At 45.4% G+C, this 23223-nt stretch overlaps 1 protein-coding gene across 3 annotated transcripts in view; it reads right to left on the reverse strand.

Moving 5' to 3' along the window:
- Positions 1–23223, reverse strand: part of KCNH2 (potassium voltage-gated channel subfamily H member 2) — a 400050-nt gene that overhangs the window by 37561 nt on the left and 339266 nt on the right. For 2 of the 3 annotated variants that reach the window (XM_056518834.1, XM_056518836.1), the window contains one exon: positions 21061–21486. In XM_056518834.1, coding sequence (XP_056374809.1) covers positions 21061–21486 — 426 coding nt within the window. Of the gene's footprint in view, positions 1–10287; positions 10330–21060; positions 21487–23223 lie in introns of all 3 variants that reach the window. The other variant, XM_056518835.1, reaches the window with a different exon arrangement.

The following is a 23223-nucleotide window of genomic DNA, read 5'->3' on the forward strand; positions in this document are numbered from 1 at the left end:
AAAGTATAGGACAGTGGTCTACAACCTGCGGACCTCCAGATGTTGCAAAACTACAACACCCAGCATGCCCGGACAGCCGTTGGCTGTCCGGGCATGCTGGGTGTTGTAGTTTTGCAACATCTGGAGGTCCACAGATTGTAGACCACTGTTAGAGAAAGTTGTACTCACCTGTCCCCGCCGCTCCGGACCGTCACCGCTCGTCACCACTGCCCGGGATGTCGCCGTCCATCGCTGTCGCCGCGTCCCCGTGGTGTCCCCGACGCTCCGGTAAGGCCTCTGCTTCCCCGGCAACCGCGCTCTCCGTCGCCGCCATCACGTCGCTACGCACGCCGCTCCTATTGGATGACGGGACGGCGTGCGCAGCGACGTGATGACGATGATGGAGAGCGCCGACGATGCAGGGGATCCCGAAGAGGACGCGCCGGAGCCCCGAGGACAGGTAAGTGATCGTCAGCGGAGCACATGGGGCACCGTAAACTGCTATCCGGGGGCAGCTGAAACAGTCTGCGCTGCAGGATAGCCGTTTATGCGATGGCCCCAACATACAAAAGCATCGTATGTTGATGCTGCCTTCAACATGCGATGGACTCTGAGAGTGATCGTATGCTGAAATGATCGTATGTCGGGGGGTCACTGTAAATAAATCTCTTTCTTATAAATCTCCCTTTTATACCTAAACTTAACCAAAAACCCTTGCATCATATTACTAATAAATATACCATCCCTATACAGTCTCTATATAATGCCTATACATATACAATCCCTATACATACATATATACACTTCCTATACATATATACAACTCCTATACATATATACAGTCCCTATACATATATACACTTCCTATACATATGCACGTAAAAGGAGAACCCCCTCCACAGGGAAGAGGCTCTAGATGTGCCCAACTTTTCATACTCCAAAGAACGAACCTTCACCAGGTCACCGAAAGTGTTCCTACAAACCTCGTCCACGGGGAGGACTTTCTGTCTCGTCGACACTAAACACCGGGGACAACCCTTTTCATCGGAGTTCCTGTACTTCAGATTGCCCCTTACATATAACTTACCATGGAAGCCTCGCCAGGTCAAGTCCCAAAACTTCAAGGGGATCCTAGGGGAATTTAAAAGAGCCAACCCAATCCCTTGATCCCGACCTGGGCAATCCTTGAGTGCCAGTGGTTTCTGGAAATGAGTCAGCAAGACCCTGTTATCGAGGATTTTCCCCGACAGAGTTCTTACCTCCCACATCCCCAGCCCCCACCTCCTGATGACCTTCAGAACCAGTGCAACATAAGTCGGGAGATGCCCGTGTTGGTGTGCGAAGATCCTTCACTTGACCGCCTCTCTCCCGTTCCTGGAAGAAAGGCTAAAACCATCTCCTGCAAGAGACTACCCACGGAGGAGCCCTCTCTGTCCAGAGGTTTGATATTCTGGTCTTTAAAAAGCTATTCACTAAGAATACCACCGGGTTGACCATACCCAACCCGCCTAGTCTCCTCGTGCGGTAGGTCACCTCCCTCTTAAAGGGGTACTCCGCATCCCTAGACATCTTATCCCCTATCCAAAGGATAGGGGATAAGATATCAGATCGCGGGGGTCCCGCTGCTGGGGACCCCGGGATCTCGGCTGCAGCACTCACCTGTACGGCTTCCACCTCACACCGGCAACGCTGGAGGCTTTGAATCCCCACCACAATGGCGGAAGAGCGTGACGTCACCCCCCGCCATCTCAATGCAAGTCTATGGGAGGTCCGTCACGCCCCCTCCCATAGACTTGCATTGAGGGGATAACATGTCTAGGGGTGCAGAGTACCCCTTTAACTAGGTTCAGTCTATTCCCCCACAACATTAGGAAGAACAGACTGTAGACCTGGGCCCAGAGAGGTCCTGGCAAAAGGCTGACATTGCCCAAATAGATTAACAACGGGAGCAAGAAAGACCTGATCAAGAAGACCAACCTTTCCACTGTTCCACTCTTATGGAGACATCCTCCAGTCTGCTTTCCCAATTTCGTGTGGGGTAATCCCCAGGACCAAATTCGATGCCCAGAATTTTTGCAGATCCCTGGGGCACAGGGAAGGTGTCCGGGAGACAAAACTCAGGGTCTCCACCTCCCAACCAAAGACTTTTGCACTTGTCCCAGATGATCCACCTCCGACATCACCCACTCCGACTCCACTTGTGAAGAGACAAAAATGGACACATCATCAGCGTATGCCACTACCCTTAAGTCCGAATCTAGCACCGCCAGGTCCATCATCACCCCCGCCAATGGTCCCCGATCGATCCTTTGAAGGGAGGGGTCGATCTCGAACACATAAAGCAAAGGGCTTAACGGGCAGCCTTGACGCACACCAGACTACACCCCAAAAGGGCAGCCCACCAAACCATTTACCAATGGAAAAGTCTCAGCACCTGCATACAATGTTCTCAGCCAATCCAAGAACACCCCCCCCCCTCCCCCGGCAGACCATATTTGAAAAGAGTGGACCAGAGATACTTGTGATCAACTCGATCAAAAGCCTTTGCCTGGTCCAAGGACAGCAGAAACCCCTTCCAGTGACCAGCCCGACCCTGCTCCACGACCTCGCGGACACCCAGCACCGCACTAAAAGTGCTACGACCGGGAACAGAGCAGTGCTGGGACCCTGATAGGATCTGGGGTGCAAATTTCCCCAACCTGTTGAAGAGCACTTTTGCCAGGATCTTCCTGTCCACATTGAGGAGCGCTATGGGACGCCAATTCTCAATGCGGGATGCGTCTTTACCCTTTGACAGGACGATCAGAGCCGACCTCCTCATTGACTTCGACAGAGTGCCCGAGGATAGACACTCATTTAGGGGGGAACCAAAATGTCCATAAAGGTCTTATAAAACTCAGATGTTAAGCCATCCGGCCCTCGCGACTTTTTGAGGGCAAGCCTCTCAATCGCCAGCTTCACTTCCTCTTCTCTGATCTTCTCTGTCAAAACATTAAGAGAGAGGTCTACTCCCGACTAGGAAATGGCATCAGCCAGGAAAGCCGCCATCCTGCCCCGATCTAGATCCCTCTTCCCCAAGAGATGCGAGTAAAAGGCTCTGACGACCTCCAGGATCCCCGATATGGACTTGTTCAGAGATCCTGTACTATCGATCAGGCCGGTCACGATCTTACAATCCACTGACATCTTACAGCTCCGGCAAGGGTTGGGCGAGCGGTACTTCCCGAAATCCCTCTCGAAAACCAAAGATGTGTGTCCATCATACTGGCACTTCTTTAGCAAAGATTTCACCCTGGAGATTTCCTCTCGGTCACCTCCAGTCGAGACCAGAACCTTGAGTTTCCTCCTTAGTGCCTAAACTACTAGGGTGACACACTGTAACAAACCTCCTCCGTCACGTAATTCACACCCCCCCCAGTCCACCCACTGATGCCAACTAATAACAGTGCAAGGTTCCGATGACATCGTGACATCCACACCAGATGCCTCCTCACCGCGGGACAAGCTGACACTGAGCCGCTGTCAAAACCACCTGTCTCTCCCCTCCCCTTCTACCTCTTCCTCCCCCTTACAGGTTTACAGCATCTCCATGACAAGTTCCAAGTGTGATCCGGACTTCGATGACCTCCAGATGAGATGACAGCCTGCCCGGCCTCCTGACAGCACTACAACACTTCCCTCTTCATGATTGGTCGCCGCCGGGACCTGCCCAGCAGCTATTGGTCGTATTTTTCAAAATGGATTTGCCGCCGATGCCTCTAGGAATCCCCCACAGAGGATATACACGTCTTCATTCTGATTGGCTACCACCCGGACCGGCCCAGCAGCGATTGGCTGACACCTTTGAACTTTCCTCTACCGCCACCAGCGGCGAAGACCTGCAACCCGAACTTATACGGCCCCCCTCTGATTGGCTCATCTAACATCACGTACAGCCAATCAGCATCCCGCCCACTTTGGACTATATCCCCACACGGCCTATGTTCCCCTATGACAGCGTAACTGTACACAGCCATGTACGGCTCACTCCTGATTGGCCATCTCTACAGCAAGCGGCCAACCAGCTTCGAGAGGCTCGTCTCCATTCTTTTCCCATAGCGGCAACCCGGCACAGTGATGACAGCCTCCTCCTACTGCCTCCTGATTGGTCCCACGTACACCGGCAGCTTCCTGATTGGTCGCCACTACGGACATTTCTCGCGGTTCAGTTTGAACATCTAAATATGCTTGTTTACATGTTTTATATGGTTTTCATGCTCCTTCATTGATTATGTTTTATTATGTAGGTCTTTAATGCCTGGCCCTTACCTGGGCCCGTCATCTACCCCATATGACGTCACCAGCTCACCTGGTTTTGGCGCCATTTTCTTATGTATTTAAACACATATACCTGTCACCTGGCCATACAGCAATCACCTGCAATTGAGAAAGGGAGCTGTGACTCCCGAAACGCGTCTTGCTTTATTTTATTATTTTCTTTGATTTCTTATGCTGTAAAAATAAATTAATTATTTTTCACCAATACCCACGACTTCGGGTTACTTCCTAGGGAGCGCCATCGCAGCTTTTTCTCCTATACTTCTGCATTACCTACGGACTCTCCCTTGGGCTCCGTCCTCACGCTGCTGGCCTGCATACCAAGCAACCATCACCTGCAAGGGATACGTTACCCCCACCTGGGTACCCACCTACACCGGCTAAAGACCTACACCGCACCTGGCGCTACCTCCGCTTTTTTCCTCCTTACATTGATTACTACTGGGGTGACACACTGTAACAAACCTCCTCCTCATGTAACTTCCTTACTACTGGGGTGACACACTGTAACAAACCTCCTCCTTATGTAATCTCCTTACTACTGGGGTGACACACTGTAACAAACCTCCTCCTCATGTAATCTCCTTACTACTGGGGTGACACACTGTAACAAAACTCCTCCCCATGTTATCTCCTTACTACTAGGGTGACACACTGTAACAAACCTTCTCCTCATATAATCTCCTTACTACTGGGGTGACACACTGTAACAAACCTCCTCTTCATGTAATCTCCTTACTACTGGGGTGACACACTGTAACAAACCTCCTCCTCATGTAATTTCCTTACTACTGGGGTGACACACTGTAACAAACCTCCTCCTCATGTAATCTCCTTACTACCGGGGTGACACACTGTAACAAACCTCCTCCTCATGTAATCTCCTTACTACTGGGTGACACACTGTAACAAACCTCCTTCTCATGTAATCTCCTTACTACTGGGGTGACACACTGTAACAAACCTCCTCCTCATGTGATCTCCTTACTACTGGGGTGATACACTGTAACAAACCTCCTCCTCATGTAATCGCCTTACTACTGGCGTGACACACTGTTACAAACCTCCTCCTCATGTGATCTCCTTACTACTGGGGTGACACACTGTAACAAACCTCCTCCTCATGTAATCTCCTTACTACTGGGGTGACACACTGTAACAAACCTCCTCCTAATGTTATCTCCCTACTACTGGGGTGACACACTGTAACAAACCTCCTCCTCATGTAATCTCTTTACTACTGGGGTGACACACTGTAACAAACCTCCTCCTCATGTAATCACCATACTACTGGGGTGACACACTGTAACAAACCTCCTCCTCATGTAATTTCCTTACTACTGGGGTGACACACTGTAACAAACCTCCTCCTCATTTAATCTCCTTACTACCGGGGTGACACACTGTAACAAACCTCCTCCTCATGTAATCTCCTTACTACTGGGTGACACACTGTAACAAACCTCCTTCTCATGTAATCTCCTTACTACTGGGGTGACACACTGTAACAAACCTCCTCCTCATGTGATCTCCTTACTACTGGGGTGATACACTGTAACAAACCTCCTCCTCATGTAATCACCTTACTACTGGCGTGACACACTGTTACAAACCTCCTCCTCATGTGATCTCCTTACTACTGGGGTGACACACTGTAACAAACCTCCTCCTCATGTAATCTCCTTACTACTGGGGTGACACACTGTAACAAACCTCCTCCTCATGTTATCTCCCTACTACTGGGGTGACACACTGTAACAAACCTCCTCCTCATGTAATCTCCTTACTACTGGGGTGACACACTGTAACAAACCTCCTCCTCATGTAATCACCTTACTACTGGGGTGACACACTGTAACAAACCTCCTCCTCATGTAATCTCCTTACTACTGGGGTGACACACTGTAACAAATCTCCTCTTCATGTAATCTCCTTACTACTGGGGTGACACACTGTAACAAACCTCCTCCTCATGTAATCTCCTTCCTACTGGGGTGACACACTGTAACAAACCCCCTCCTCACGTAATCCCCTTTCTACTGGGGTGACACACTGTAACAAACCTCCTCCCCATGTTATCTCCTTACTACTGGGGTGACACACTGTAACAAACCTCCTCCTCATGTAATCTCCTTACTACTGGGGTGACACACTGTAACAAACCTCCTCCTCATGTAATCTCCTTACTACTAGGGTGACTCACTGTAACAAACCTCCTCCTCATGTAATCTCCTTACTACTGGGGTGACACACTGTAACAAACCTCCTCCTCATGTAATCTCCTTACTACTGGGGTGACACACTGTAACAAACCCCCTCCTCATGTAATCTCCTTACTACTGGGGTGACACACTGTAACAAACCTCCTCCTCATGTAATCTCCTTACTACTGGGGTGACACACTGTAACAAACCTTCTCCTCATGTATTCTCCTTACTACTGGGGTGATACACTGTAACAAACCTCCTCCTCATGTAATCTCCTTACTACTGGGGTGACACACTGTAACAAATTTGCTCTTCATGTAACCTCCTTACTACTGGGGTGACACACTGTAACAAACCTCCTCCTCATGTAATCTCCTTACTACTGGGGTGACACACTGTAACAAACCCCCTCACGTAATCCCCTTTCTACTGGGGTGACACACTGTAACAAACCTCCTCCTCATGTTATCTCCTTACTACTGGGGTGACACACTGTAACAAACCTCCTCCTCATGTAATCTCCTTACTACTGGGGTGACACACTGTAACAAACCTTCTCCTCATGTATTCTCCTTACTACTGGGGTGATACACTGTAACAAACCTCCTCCTCATGTAATCTCCTTACTACTGGGGTGACACACTGTAACAAATTTCCTCTTCATGTAACCTCCTTACTACTGGGGTGACACACTGTAACAAACCTCCTACTCATGTAATCTTCTTACTACTGGGGTGACACACTGTAACAAACCCCCTCACGTAATCCCCTTTCTACTGGGGTGACACACTGTAACAAACCTCCTCCTCATGTTATCTCCTTACTACTGGGGTGACACACTGTAACAAACCTCCTCCTCATGTAATCTCCTTACTACTGGGGTGAAACACTGTAACAAACCCCCTCCTCATATAATCTCCTTACTACTGGGGTGACACACTGTAACAAACCTCCTGCTCATGTAATCTCCTTACTACTGGGGTGACACACTGTAACAAACCTTCTCCTCATGTATTCTCCTTACTACTGGGGTGATACACTGTAACAAACCTCCTCCTCATGTAATCTCCTTACTACTGGGGTGACACACTGTAACAAACCTCCTTCTCATGTAATCTCCTTACTACTGGGGTGACAGCTTAGCGGCTGTCAGGTCTTCTGCAGAGGGCAGAACAGTGCCCCCATTAGGCGGCTGCCGATTTTGCCTATAGGTGGAGCCGCCCTAAGCAGTGTTTCCCAACCAGCGTGACTCCAACTTTTGCAAAACTACAACACCCAGTATGCCTGGATAGCCAAAGGTTGTCTAGGTATACTGGATGTTGTAGTTCTGAAACAGCTGGAGGCACACTAATTGAAACACAATGCCCTAAAGGTGTCCATCGTGTGAACTGTAATCTTGGAATGTGTAGGGACTTCCCTGCAGAGAGCTGTGTGTTGTCCTATGGGCCAGAATAAAATATGGAGACCTTACACCAATTTTCCAGGGTAATTGTAGATTAATTGCCCTCTTTGTGTGTATTTAAGGCGCATGTATAATTTTGCAACCAAATCTTTGAGACAGACGGGACAGAGGGGGTGGAGTAGCAACTGACTGCAGGTCTGACTACATATGGGGATGGTTTGTAGTCTGTTACCATAGAGACACTTAGGTCTGTATAGAAGCTGTATACAAATCACATGTAAGACTTAAAAAACAAACAGCACTTTCAAAAGACAGAGATACCACAGTTAAAGGGGTACTCCGCTGCTCAGCATTTGGAACCAACTGTTCCGAATGCTGGAGCCGGGAGCTTGTGACGTCATAGCCCCACCCCCTCACGACATCACGCCCCGCCCCCTCAATACAAGTCTATGGGAGGGAGCGTGACAGCCGACATGACGAGCTCCCGGCTCCAGCGTTTGGAACAGTTTGTTCCAAACGCTGAGCAGCGGAGTACCCCTTTAAGGCATATTATAATCTACATATAACAGGCTATCCACACAGTAACATTATAAACTTGTAATACTCTGTGATACTTTTAAGTGGAAATCACAAAAGAAGATGCGGAGGCGCCCGAATCTTCAGCAGTATATTTATTCAGGAATAAGTCATACAGCAATGCCTAGCCGACGAGTAGTTAATCAATGACCTCTAACTTCCTTCCTATTTATACGATACAGATAACTTTATTAACAAACTTCATAAAAAACTTTTACATGACTATAAAAAATATATAAAAATACAAAAATGCATTACTGAGAGTCCCAACACTTCTTATTGTAAGTTATTGGTTTCACAATAACAAACTATTACTAAGTACTAAAGGTCCTGGTTATTCAGGAGGGAATACGCTTAAAGGGGTACTCCGGTGGAAAACTATATATATATATATTTTTTTTTTTTAAATCAACTGCTGCCAGAAAGTTAAACAGATTTTTAAATTACTTCTGTTAAAAAAAAATCTTAATCCTTCCAGTACTTATTAGCTGCTGAATACTAGAGAGAAAATTATTTTCTTTTTGGAACACAGGGCTCTCTGCTGACATCACGAGCACAGTGCTCTCTGCTGATACCTCTGTCCATTTTAAGAACTGTCCAGAGTAGGATAAAATCCCCATAGAAAACATTTGCTGCTCTGGACAGTTCCTAAAATGGACAGAGATGTCAGCAGAGAGCACTGTGTTCCAAAAAGAAAATACCGTATTTTTTGCCGTATAAGACGCACTTTTTCTTCCCCAAAACCGGGGGGTGGGGGTTGAATACACATTAAAACCCTATCCTATCACGGCGGTCCCTGCGGCCATCAACGGCCGGATTTTTCTCTTTTAAAATTGGGTGCGTCTTATATGACGAAAAATACAGATTTCCTCTGTAGTATTCAGCAGCTAATAAGTACTGGAAGGATTATTATTATTATTATTTTTTTTTTTTTAAATAGAAGTAATTTACAAATCTGTTTAACTTTCTGGCACCAGTTGATTAAAATAAAAATAAAAAAGTTTTCCACCGGAGTACCCCTTTAAGTGTATTCCCTCCTGAATAACCAGGACCTTTAGTACTTAGTAATAGTTTGTTATTGTGAAACCAATAACTTACAATAAGAAGTGCGCGAGACGACTCGTCGGCCAGGCATTGCTGTATGACCTATTCCTGAATAAATATACCGCTGAATAATCGAGCGCCTCCGCATCTTCTTTTGTGATTTTGGCTCTGCTATTCTGGATGAGCACCGGGGAAACGGCGGAGGGTCTGTGAGTAGTGGTTGTTGTGCAACTACAGTGCGTCTTTTGAATCCTAGTGGCAGTGCCGACATTAGACTGTTTCTCCTCATTGGATACTTCTAAGTGGGTTTACAGCTCTATGGTACTTGTAGTGTCCTTATTTATCACTGCCCCTTTTCTAAAGAGCCAGCATGCTGTATTCTCAGTAGTGACCACCGGGGGAGCTCCTTATTTATCACTGCACCTTTTCTAAAGAGCCAGCATGCTGTATTCTCAGTAGTGACCACCGGGGGAGCTCCTTATTTATCATTGCCCCTTTTCTAAAGAGCCAGCATGCTGTATTCTCAGTAGTGACCACCAGGGGAGCTCCTTATTTATCATTGCCCCTTTTCTAAAGAGCCAGCATGCTGTATTCTCAGTAGTGACCACCGGGGGAGCTGTTCCGTTGCTACCCGACTCTTTAGTCTCTTTACGTAATCACCACAACATACAAACTCATACATAATCACATATATAGATGTATACATATATACACTCCATAGAACAGCGTCTTTGTATTGCACCGTCCCGCACAGTCATTTACCTCTTTCCGATTCTTTGGACTTTCTTCCATCCTCTTCATCAACTTGAAAGAAAAACATTTTTTCGTTCAATTTCTTGCCATTTCCATCCTGGGACACAGACCCACCTGAACCCCTCTTCCATTGCTAAAATCCACTTCCACAATCCATTTCTGATAACCTGGGGTCTTACAGAAATTTTAGGATGAAATTAGGTCTAATTGAGCTCCCGAAGTGAACCCCAAGTTTGGTGGCATGTTCAAGTCTACATGAGGAGAATGTAGGATGTGTATCTCCTTCTTCCAGCACCTTAAAGGGGTACTCCGCCCCTAGACATCTTATCCTAAACTATCTCGGCTGCGGCACCCCAGACATTATGTGCCGGTTGACTGGCGATGCGGTGTGGAGGCTCGAGACGTCAAGGCCACGCCCCGCTTGTGACGTCTCGGCCACACCCCCTCAATGCAAGTCCCATCACGCCCCCTCCCATAGACTTGCATTGAGGCGGCGTGGCCGTGATGTCACGAGCGGGGCGTGGCCTTGACGTCTCGAGCCTCCGGCGCTGCACCCGACGCTCTAAATGAAGCTGGGTGCAGCAGGGAGACCCCCGCGATCAGACATCTTATCCCCCATCCTTTGGAAAGGGGATAAGATGTCTAAGAGCGGAGTACCCCTTTAAAACGTTAACATTTTCCACTGTCTTTAATACTTAAAGGGGTTATCCAGGAAAAAAATTTTTTTTATATATCAACTGGCTACAGAAAGCTAAACTGATTTCTAAATTACTTCTATTAATTTTTTTTTTATCCTTTCAGTACTTATGAGCTGCTGAAGTTGCGTTGTTCTTTTCTGTCTAAGTGCTCTCTGATGACACCTGTCTCGGGAACTGTCCAGAGTAGAAGCAAATCCCCATAGTAAACCTATTCTGCTCTGTGCAGTTCCAGAGACAGACAGAGATGTCAGCAGAGAGCACTGTTGTCAGACAGAAAAGAACAACTCAACTTCAGCAGCTGATAATTACTAGAAGGATTAAGATTTTTTTTATGGAAGTAATTTACAAATCTGTTTAACTTTCTGGAGCCAGTTGATATATAAAAAGACATATTTTCCTGGAATACCCCTTTAACTTCACCTGTGGGGGGTGCTGTAGAGGAATTGGGCGCTTGTTGCTAGGCTTTCCTACAGAATACAATTGATCACTGAAGGAATTATAATCAGGAGAGCCTTGTAACAAAAATTGATTGTTCATTATGATAACTTTAAAGGGGTACTCCGGTGGAAAACTTTTTTTTTTTTTTTTAAATGAACTGGTGCCAGAAAGTTAAACAGATTTGTAAATGACTTTTATAAAAAAAAAATCTTAACCCTTTTAGTACTTTTTAGCAGCTGTATGCTACAGAGGAAAATCTTTTCTTTTTGAATTTCTTTTTTTGTCTTGTCCACAGTGCTCTCTGATGACACCTCTGTCCGTGTCAGGAACTGTCCAGAGCAGCATAGGTTTGCTATGGGGATTTTCTCCTGCTCTGGACAGTTTCTGATACGGGAATCAGGTGTCAGCAGAGAGCACTGTGGATAAGACAAAAAAGAAATTCAAAAAGAAAATAATTTCCTCTGTAGCATACAGCTGCTAAAAAGTACTGAAAGGATTAAGATTTTTTTTAATAGAACTAATTTACAAATCTTTTTAACTTTCTGGCACCAGTTCATAAATAAAAAATAAAAAAAAGTTTTTCCACTGGAGTACCCCTTTAATGGTGAGGCCTCTCTTAGACTGAAGGAGAACCTGGAGTTTACCCTTAAAGGGGTACTCCACTGCCCCAGCGTTTGGAACATTTTGTTCCAAACGCTGGGTGCGGGCTGCGGGGGGTCATGATGTCACGGCCACGCCCCCTCAATGCAAGTCCATGGGAAGGGGCGTGGCATCCGCCACGCCCCCTCCCATAGACTTGCATTGAGGGGCGTGCCCGTGACGTCATGACCGCCCACTCCAACCATTTTGTTCCGAACGCTGGGGCAGCGGAGTACCCCTTTAAGATTTAGAAAAGACCTGGGATGTCTTAGCTTTGGGGTAGTCTATAGCTATTGTACGGTATCTCAACTTTCTCTCTCAAATCTATATTAAAAGTGTCAACCTTTAATTCCGGAGTAACCTTTAATTCCTAGAATCTATCCTAATAATGCCCCCCTCAGATTTGGAGTGAAGAAGAACCTCAAATCTATATTAATAGTGACAACTCTCAAAATGGGGTAAACCATAGTCTATAATCTATATTAAAGGGGTACTCTGGTGAAAACATTTTTTTGTTCATATTAACTGGCACCAGAAAGTTCAACAGATTTGTAAATTTAAAAAAACAAAAAGAAAAATAGCCAGCACAACTACCTAATACACGGGTGCACGCTGCTGTGGCAAATACAGAGTACAGTGCCCCCCCCCCCCCGACCTGCGATGGCCCCGACCTACGATCATTTCAGCATACGATCACTCTCAGAGGCAGCATCACCATACGATGCTTTTGTATGTCGGGGCCATCGCATAAAGTCTATCCTGCAGCGCAGACTGCTTCAGCCGCCACAGGATAGCCGTTTACGGTGCCCCGTGTGGTCCGCTGATGGTCACTCACCTGTCCCCGACGTTCCGGACCGTCCTCTTCGGGCTCCGCTGCATCGTCGTCGCTCTCCTTCGTCGTCATCATGTCGCCGCGCACGCCGTCCCGTCATCCAATAGGAGCGACGTGCGCAGCGACGTGATGACGGTGATGGAGAGCGACGATCCCGGGCAGCAGAGACGGTCCGGAGCGGCGGGGACACCCCGGGGATGCGGCGACAGCGATGGAGGGCGACATCCAGGGCAGCGGTGACAGTCCGGAGCGGCGGGGACAGGTGAGTATAACTGCCTATACTTTACATTGCACGGATCCCTCAACATACGATGGTTTCAACTAACGATGGTTCATTTGGAACGAATTACCATCGTATGTTGAGGGACCGCTGTATACAAAAAAAGAAGGTTGCAGCAGCCCACTTGGTCAAAAGATGGAGGCTCTTAGCGCACTTTTTGATCAAAACGTGTCCCCCCATCCACCACGCGGAGGTGGCCTCATTTCGGATGGGACCCTAACACACATTCTGAGCCTAACACTCATAACACCTCTGCTGGGCATATGGCCTCTGACTGGGTGACATGCTGGATCCATTATCAATTTAAAAGTGTGAAAAAGGGGAGGGTTATGAGTGTTAGGTTCAGAATGTGTGTTAGGGTCCCATCCGAAATGAGGCCACCTCCGCGTGGTAGATGGGGGGACACGTTTTGATCAAAAAGTGCGCTAACAGCCTCCATTTTTTAAACCAAGAGTGCTGCTGCAACCTTCTTTTTTTTTTTTATATACTCTAGATTTGTAAATTACTTCTATTAAAAAAATCTTAATCCTACCAGTACTTATTAGCTGCTGAAGTTGAGTTGTTCTTTCCAGTCTGACCACAGTGCTCTCTACTGACACCTCTGTCTGTCTCAGGAACTGGCCAGTGTAAGAGAGGTTTGCTATGGAGATTTGCTTCTACTCTGAACAGTTCCTGAGACAGACAGATATGTCAGTAGAGAGCACTATGTTCAGACTGGAAAGAACGACTCAACTTCAGCAGCTGATAAGTATTGGTAGGATTAAGATTTTTTAATAGATGTAATTGACAAATTTGTTTTACCTTTCTGTAGCCAATTAATATGAAAAAAAAAAAATTTTTCCACTGGAATACCCCTTTAAGATAGACAACCCCAAACTCCAAAGTGAAGGGGAACCTAGGATCTATAATAATAGTCCCACCTTGAGATTCTGAGGGACCAAAAAAAAAAAATGTATCTATATTAAAGGGGTACTCCGGTGGATAACTTTTTTTTTTTTTAATCAACTTGTGCCAGAAAGTTAAACAGATTTGTAAAATCTTAATCCTTCCAGTACTTATTAGCTGCTGAATACTACAGAGGAAATTATTTTCTTTTTGGAACACAGAGCTCTCTGCTGACATCACGAGCACAGTGCTCTCTGCTGACATCTCTGTCCATTTTAGGAACTGTCCAGAGCAGCATATGTTTTCTATGGGGATGTTCTCCTTCTCTGGAAAGTTCCTAAAAAGGACAGAGGTGTCAGCAGAGAGCACTGTGCTCGTGATGTCAGCAGAGAGCTCTGTGTTCCAAAAAGAAAAGAATATCCTCTGTAGTATTCAGCAGCTAATAAGTACTGGAAGGATTAAGATTTTACAAATCTGTTTAAACTTTCTGGCACAAGTTGATTTAAAAAAAATAAATAAAAATAAAAAGTTTTCCACCAGTTTTAAGTTTTAATTTTCTGTAGTAAAGAACCTAGAATTATATAAAGGATAAGTTTCTACTTTTTTTTCTTTTTTTCTACTTAGGCGGTTTTTATTCTCTTTTGGACTTTAGTGATCCAAAAAAGTGATGGAGATACCTTTTTTAATAAAATTTCATAGGGTACCATTAAAAAAAATATATAAAAAAGATACAGTAGTGATGGAAACATTTTTATTTAACGAAATTTATCTTTTTTATAACAACATTTTTATTGATTTTTAAACAGGGATCAATTTATGTGTGGGGGCAGGGCACTAAAAATGTAGCCGATAATAATAAAAATGTAGTGTGTGTTTTTCCCTTTTTATTCTTTATTTTTTAAGTGGTACTACTACTCCCAGCATGGAACACACTGTTCCATGATGGGAGTCGTATTACCTGTACTAATGGACAGATCACCCCGAGTCCGTTGCGATCCTCCTGTATAATGTATAGATGCGGCTGGACGCTCTTCTATGGTCCCCTGCACTGCCGTATATATTCACCTATTCATATTTCCCGCAGAGAGCTGTGATTGGCCAGATGGTTCCAGACAATCACAACTCCCTGTGGGAAATATGAATAGTTGTATATATACGTCAGTGCAGGGGACCATAGAAGAGCGTCCAGCCGCATCTATACATTATACAGGAGGATCGTAGCGGTTTTTAGAAGTGACATCCACTGTGATCTTTAGTTAACTGCAGGTACTACAGCTGCCAACATGGAACAGAGCGTGCTCCAAGTTGGGAGTAGTAGTACCCGCAGTTAAGGACAGATCATAGTGGGTGTCACTCCTGACATCCGCTGTGATCATCCATAATATAGCAGAGATGCGGAGCGGCTCTATACAGCGCTCGCATCTCTGCACTGTACTCCGCCCAGTGATGTGAATAGAACATCACTCATTCATATTTCCCTCAGAGCGGTGATTGGCTACAACCATCCGGCCAATCCCCACCCCGGGGGCGGAAAATATGAATGAGTGATGTTCTATTCACATCACTGGGCGGAGTATAGTGCAGAGATGCGAGCGCTGTATAGAGCCGCTCCGCATCTCTGCTATATTATGGACGATCGCATCGGGCGATATGTCTATTAGTACAGGTACTACTACTACCATCATGGAACAGTGTGTTCCATGCTGGGAGTAGTAGTACTACCTAAAAAATGACAGAAAAAAAGAGAGGAAAAAAAAGTGAAACACACACTTTGTTAAAAATTAATTAAAATGTTGTTACAAAAAATATAAATTTCGTTAAATACATTTTTTTTTCATCACTACAGCATCCTTTTTTTTTGGTACCCAACAAATTTTGGGTACCAAAAAAAAACGACAATGGGGCCAAAAATGCAATTTCCACACAAATAAAAAAAGGTGTTTTTTCTTGCGTTTTTTTTCCCAAAACAAAACAAGTAGAAACTTAATTTGGGATTGAAGAACCCAATTCTGGTGCCACATGAAGAAGAACCTCAAATCTATATTCATAGCAACAACCCTCAATTCTGGAGTAATGGAGGACTCAGAATCTATATTAATAACAGAACCTCAAATCTAGAGTGACATAAAACCTAAAATCTATGTCAAACCTCAATTGTGGATAAAGAAGAGTCTGAAAAGCTATATTATTCATGAAAAGAACCTTACATCTCTATTAATAGTGGTCACAATCAATTCTGGGGTAAGTATAGTAGGAAATCCCCTCTAAAATGTAGAATTTCTCCTAATATCTAGAACTGAGTGACGTACGTAGGTGATTGTTTCCATAACGTTGATGAGACAATACGTGACTTGTCATTGAGCGGAGCCGGTGGATTGAAGGTTTGCACACACAGGCCCAGCACCTGCAGTGCCGAGAAGCCGGGCGGTGCAGAAATGAAGCGGTGAGAAGTCAGTGGCGAAGAGTAAAGACCCAGCCAGGTCAACAAACCATCACATCCCCATGAAGGTGCGTGCGGGTGAAGAGCCGGATATCATACACAAAGCACAACCAGCTACTACTAGATGCCTTACAACATTCACATGTACACATGCAGAGCCCAACATCGTCTCCTACACTATGAGGATAAAAGTATATGAACCCCCGACCATCGCACTTAGATCCGCTTGTCCAACATCCCATTCCAGAACCAAGGCTGTTAATATGGAGTTGGGAAGCTGCCAAAACCAGAATCATCCATCAGACTGCCAGACAGAGCGAGGTGACTGATCATTCTGAAGAACACGTTCCCACCGCTCCAGTGGTGATGATAAAAACACTCCGCCTGACGCCTTTCATTGAGCATGCTGATCTCATGCTGGTGTGCGGCTTCTCCACAGTCTCGGAATTACATGCTTTACACTTCTCCAGCAGATACTTGGCATTGAGCATACTGATCTCCACAGTCCAGGAATTACATGCTTTACACTTCTCCAGCAGATACTTGGCATTGAGCATACTGATCTCCACAGTCCAGGAATTACATGCTTTACACCTCTCCAGCAGATACTTGGCATTGAGCATACTGATCTCCACAGTCCAGGAATTACATGCTTTACACTTCTCCAGCAGATACTTGGCATTGAGCATACTGATCTCCACAGTCCAGGAATTACATGCTTTACACTTCTCCAGCAGATACTTGGCATTGAGCATACTGATCTCCACAGTCCAGGAATGACATGCTTTACACCTCTCCAACAGATACTTGGCACTGAGCCTACTGATCTCCAGAGTATAGGAATGATATGCTTTACACCCCTCCAGCAGATACTTGGCATTGAGCATACTGATCTCCAGAGTCCAGGAATGATATGCTTTACACCTCTCCAGCAGATACTTGGCACTGAGCCTACTGATCTCCAGAGTACAGGAATGACATGCTTTACACCTCTCCAGCAGATACTTGGCATTGAGCATACTGATCTCCACAGTCCCGGAATGACATGCTTTACACTTCTCCAGCAGATACTTGGCACTGAGCATACTGATCTCCAGAGTACAGGAATGAGATGCTTTACACTTCTCCAGCAGATACTTGGCATTGAGCATACTGATCTCCAGAGTACAGGAATGAGATGCTTTACACCTCTCCAGCAGATACTTGGCATTGAGCATACTGATCTTCACAGTCCAGGAACGACATGCTTTACACCTCTCTAGCAGATACTTGGCCTTGAGCCTACTGATCTCCACAGTCCAGGAATGGCATGCTTTACACCTCTCCAGCAGATACTTGGCATTGAGCCTACTGATCTCAGGCTTGTGTATAGCTGTTCCAGAGTCCAGGAATAACATGCTCTACACCTCTCCAGAGTGTATTGGCATACTGATCTCCTGAGTCCAGGAATGACATGCTTTACACCTTTCTAGGAGATACTTGGCATTGAGCATACTGATCTCCAGAGTTCAGGAACGACATGCTTTACACCTTTCTAGCAGATACTTGGCATTGAGCATACTGATCTCCAGAGTCCAGGAATGACATGCTTTACACCTCTCCAGAGTGTATTGGCATTGAGCATACTGATCTCCAGAGTCCAGGAACGACATGCTTTACACACTTCTAGCAGATACTTGGCATTGAGCATACTGATCTACAGAGTACAGGAATGACATGCTTTACACCTCTCCAGCAGATACTTGGCATTGAGCATACTGATCTCCAGAGTACAGGAACGACATGCTTTACACACTTCTAGCAGATACTTGGCATTGAGCATACTGATCTACAGAGTACAGGAATGACATGCTTTACACCTCTCCAGCAGATACTTGGCATTGAGCATACTGATCTCCAGAGTACAGGAACGACATGCTTTACACACTTCTAGCAGATACTTGGCATTGAGCATACTGATCTACAGAGTACAGGAATGACATGCTTTACACCTCTCCAGCAGATACTTGGCATTGAGCATACTGATCTCCAGAGTACAGGAACGACATGCTTTACACACTTCTAGCAGATACTTGGCATTGAGCATACTGATCTACAGAGTCCAGGAATGACATGCTTTACACCTTTCTGGCGGATTCTTGGCATTGAGTATACTGATCTCAGGCTTGTGTTTAGCTGCTTCAGGGTCTATTCATATGGGTGTAATTTCCGCCTGAAATCAAAGCCTGATACACTTCTATGGGTTTCTGCACTCCCGCAAGCGGAAATTCCATAGAAGTGTATTGGGATTTCATCTCAGGCGGAATTCCGCTGGCAGAAATTCAGTCATGTGAACAGACCCTTAGAGTCCGGGAATGACATGCTTTACACCTTTCTAGCGGATTCATGCCATTAAGCATAATGATCTCAGGCTCGTATGCATTTGCTGAGTCCAGGAATGACATGCTTTACACTTTTCTAGAGGATACTTGGCACTGAGCATACTGATCTTAGCCTTGTCTACTGCTGCTCCATGACATGCTTTATGGCTCTCCAGCTGATGCTTGTATTAAAAAAAAAAGTTTTCGCCTCGGCGTGCTGTTTTTAATGCATTTTAGTTTTTGTTTCCATGTTTTTAATATGACAGTAAAAGCTATGCTTTAACAGCAATTTACCTGAGAGCTGGACCTCCCCTTCCATCCTTCTACTTCATACGGGAAGCGCCCCGCACAGTCCGTGCTCCAGGAACTACAATACAGCCGGAGTCCCTCTGCATTTGTATCCATTGTGGGTGGTGAGCTGAGCACTATTTTGTTTTTTCTATATTTACTTATGTACAGCTGCTCCAGTCCGGAGATGACGTGCTTTACGCCTCCCCAGTGGATGCCTGGCATTGAGCATGTTGATCTCAGGCTTATGAAAAGCTGCTCCAGTCCGGAGATGACGTGCTTTACGCCTCTCCAGTGGATGCCTGGCATTGAGCATGTTGATCTCAGGCTCATGTACAGTTGCTCCAGAGTCCGGAGATGACGTGCTTTACGCCTCTCCAGTGTATGCCTGGCATTGAGCATGTTGATCTCAGGCTTATGAACAGCTGCTCCAGAGTCCAGAGATGACGTGCTTTACGCCTTTCCAGTGGATGCCTGGCATTGAGCATGTTGATCTCAGGCTTATGTACAGTTGCTCCAGAGTCCGGAGATGACGTGCTTTACGCCTCTCCAGTGGATGCCTGGCATTGAGCATGTTGATCTCAGGCTTATGAACAGCTGCTCCAGAGTCCGGAGATGACATGCTTTACGCCTCTCCAGTGGATGCCTGGCATTGAGCATGTTGATCTCAGGCTTATGTACAGTTGCTCCAGAGTCCGGAGATGACGTGCTTTACGCCTCTCCAGTGGATGCCTGGCATTGAGCATGTTGATCTCAGGCTTATGTACAGTTGCTCCAGAGTCCGGAGATGACGTGCTTTACGCCTCTCCAGTGGATGCCTGGCATTGAGCATGTTGATCTCAGGCTTATGTACAGTTGCTCCAGAGTCCGGAGATGACGTGCTTTACGCCTCTCCAGTGGATGCCTGGCATTGAGCATGTTGATCTCAGGCTTATGTACAGCTTCTCCAGAGTCCGGAGATGACGTGCTTTACGCCTCTCCAGTGGATACCTGGCATTGAGCATGTTGATCTCAGGCTCATGTACAGTTGCTCCAGAGTCCGGAGATGACGTGCTTTACTCCACTTCAGCCAACGTCTGGCATTCAGTTGGCTGATCTCAGGCTTGACTGTGTGCTGGATCTTATGCACATTTGCACCAGTTGTGGCAGAAACACCTGATTTGATTAACTAGATGGGGTTCAAATACTTTTAGCCATAAAGTATGTCTTCTGTAAGTGAAACTGTAATGAAAACAACTTCTCATTCAGAGCCATGTCCAAGAGGTCACAAGTTGTTATTTAAAGGGGTACTCCGTCCCTAGACATCTTATCCCCTATCCAAAGGATAGGGAATAAGATGTCTCTTCGCGGGGGTCCACCCACTGTTTAGAGAATCGGGTGCAGCGCCCCACTTGTGACATCATGGCCACAGCCGCGCCCCACTCGTGACATCATGGCCATGCCCCCTCAATGCAAGTCTATGGGAGGGGGCATGGCCATGATGTCATGAGTGGGGCGTGACGGTGACGTCACAAGCCTCGTGATCCGTCACAAGCCTCCGTCACGAGCCCCGCATCGTCAGTCATCCGGCACGGAGCGAAGTTCGCTCAGTGCACCGAATATCTGGGGTGCCGCGGCCGAGATCGCGGAGGTCCCCAGCAGGAGGAACCCCATGATCAGACATCTTATCCCCTAATAGGGGATAAAATGTGTAGGGGTGGAGTACCCCTTTAATAGCCCCTCAGGTCTCCCTCCACCAGTAATATCTGAGCACACCCCTCACCTGTAGATGTACATGAATGCCTGAGAAGAGGCGTCTCACCTTCTGTATGTCATTGTCACAAATCATATCACAATATATATATATCATGGCCGGGAAGGAAAGGGTGGAGCGTGGCAGCAGCCAGTGATAACATAACAAAGTGCGAGCGCGTGGACCTTACCTCCTCAGAGCCAGAGCCAAAAATCAGAAGATCAAAAGGAATGGCAGCCACCATGTCAATGAGGAACCAGCCTTTGAAATAGTGGATGGCGATTTTGCCCGGGTGGCTGACCACTTCTTCGTTGGTGTTGACGTAGGTTGTGCGGAAGTTGATGAGGATGTCGATGATGAACATGATGTCGACCATCAAGTCCACCACGCTGAGAGGATTGCAGGAGTAGCCACAGTTTTCTCTGTTCTGCTCCTCCTGGTCATTCAAAAGGAAGGCGGCAGAGTATGGCGTGAAGATGGCGGTATAGATGACGAGAAGGAGGATCAGCCAGTCCCAGACAGCTTTAAAAGGACTATAGTGGAGAATTGTCCATTTGTGGATACGGGGAGCTTGTAGTTTGTACTCAGGAAGGACATCGGCTCCCAGTGACAGGACCTGTGAAGACAGAAGGCATCACGTGTTACACATCATCTGTTGTGGTTAATGACTTTTAAAGGGGTACTCCACTGGAAAACATTTTTTATTTTTAAAAATCAACTGGTGCCAGAAAGTTAAACAGATTTGTAAATTACTTCTATTTAAAAATGTTAATCCTTCCAGTACTTATTAGCTGCTGTATGCTCCACAGGAAGTTGTGTAGTTCTTTCCAGTCTGACCACAGTGCTCTCTGCTGACACCTCTGCCCATTTTAGGAACTGTGCAGAGTAGGAGCAAATCATCATAGCAAACCTATCCGGCTTCGGACAGTTCCTAAAATGGACAGAGGTGTCAGCAAAGAGCACTGTGGTCAGACAGAAAAGGAAATTCAAAAGGAAAAGAACTTCCTGTGGAGCATACAGCAGCTGATAAGTACTGGAAGGATTAAGATTTTTAAATAGAAGTCATTTACAAGTCTGTTTAACTTTCTGTCACCAGGTGATTTAAAAACAAATGTTTTCCAGGGGAGTACCTCTTTAAGACAATGGCAAAAGGATGAGGAAAATCATAAATAAAGGGCAATTCTTCCTAAAACAAAGACCATTAGCAGAACTTTGGCTTCAACATACAGGGTCAACATGGTGATGACCTTATGTGGGGTTCTTCTACCCCAGAAGAAAGACCCATCCAGACTACAGACTCAGACTACTGAGAAACTGAAGACCATCTAATCCAGAAATGTTTAGAATTAGAAAAATATGGCTGCTGCCCCACCTGTCCTTAGGTTGTCTCTGGTATTACAGGTTAAAGTAAATAAGGCTGAGTTGCAATACCACATGCAAACTGTGAACAGGTATGGCATTATTTTGGAAAAAAAAAAAGGAATTTTTTTATAATCCAGCGCAACCCCTTTAACCCCTTAAGGACTCAGCCCATTTTGGCCTTAAGGACTCAGACAATTTAATTTTTACGTTTTCATTTTTTCCTCCTCGCCTTCTAAAAATCATAACTCTTTTATATTTTCATCCACAGACTAGTATGAGGGCTTGTTTTTTGCGCGACCAGTTGTCCTTTGTAATGACATCACTCATTATATCATAAAATGTATGGTGCAACCAAAAAACACTATTTTTGTGGGGAAATTAAAACGAAAAAAGCAATTTTGCTAATTTTGGAAGGTTTTGTTTTCACGCCGTACAATTTCTGGTAAAAATGACATGTGTTCTTTATTCTGAGGGTCAATACGATTAAAATGATACCCATTATTATATACTTTTATATTATTGTTGCGCTTAAAAAAAAATCACAAACTTTTTAACCAAATTAGTACGTTTATAATCCCTTTATTTTGATGACCTATAACTTTTTTATTTTTCCGTATAAGCGGCGGTATGGGGGCTCATTTTTTGCGCCATGATCTGTACTTTTTTTTTATACCACATTTGTATATAAAAAACTTTTAATACATTTTTTATCATTTTTTTTTAAATAAAATGTATTAAAAAAGTAGGAATTTTGGACTTTTAAAATTTTTTTTCGTTCACGCCGTTCACCGTACGGGATCATTAACATTTTATTTTAATAGTTCGGACATTTACGCACGCGGCGATACCAAATATGTCTATAAAAAATGTTTTTTACGCTTTTTGGGGGTAAAATAGGAAAAAACGGACGTTTTACTTTTTTATTTGGGGAGGGGATTTTTCACTTTTTTTTAACTTTTACTTTTACATTTTTTTACATTTTTTTTTACAC

The sequence above is a fragment of the Hyla sarda genome, chromosome 5 (assembly GCF_029499605.1).
Source record: "Hyla sarda isolate aHylSar1 chromosome 5, aHylSar1.hap1, whole genome shotgun sequence".
NCBI lineage: Eukaryota > Metazoa > Chordata > Amphibia > Anura > Hylidae > Hyla > Hyla sarda.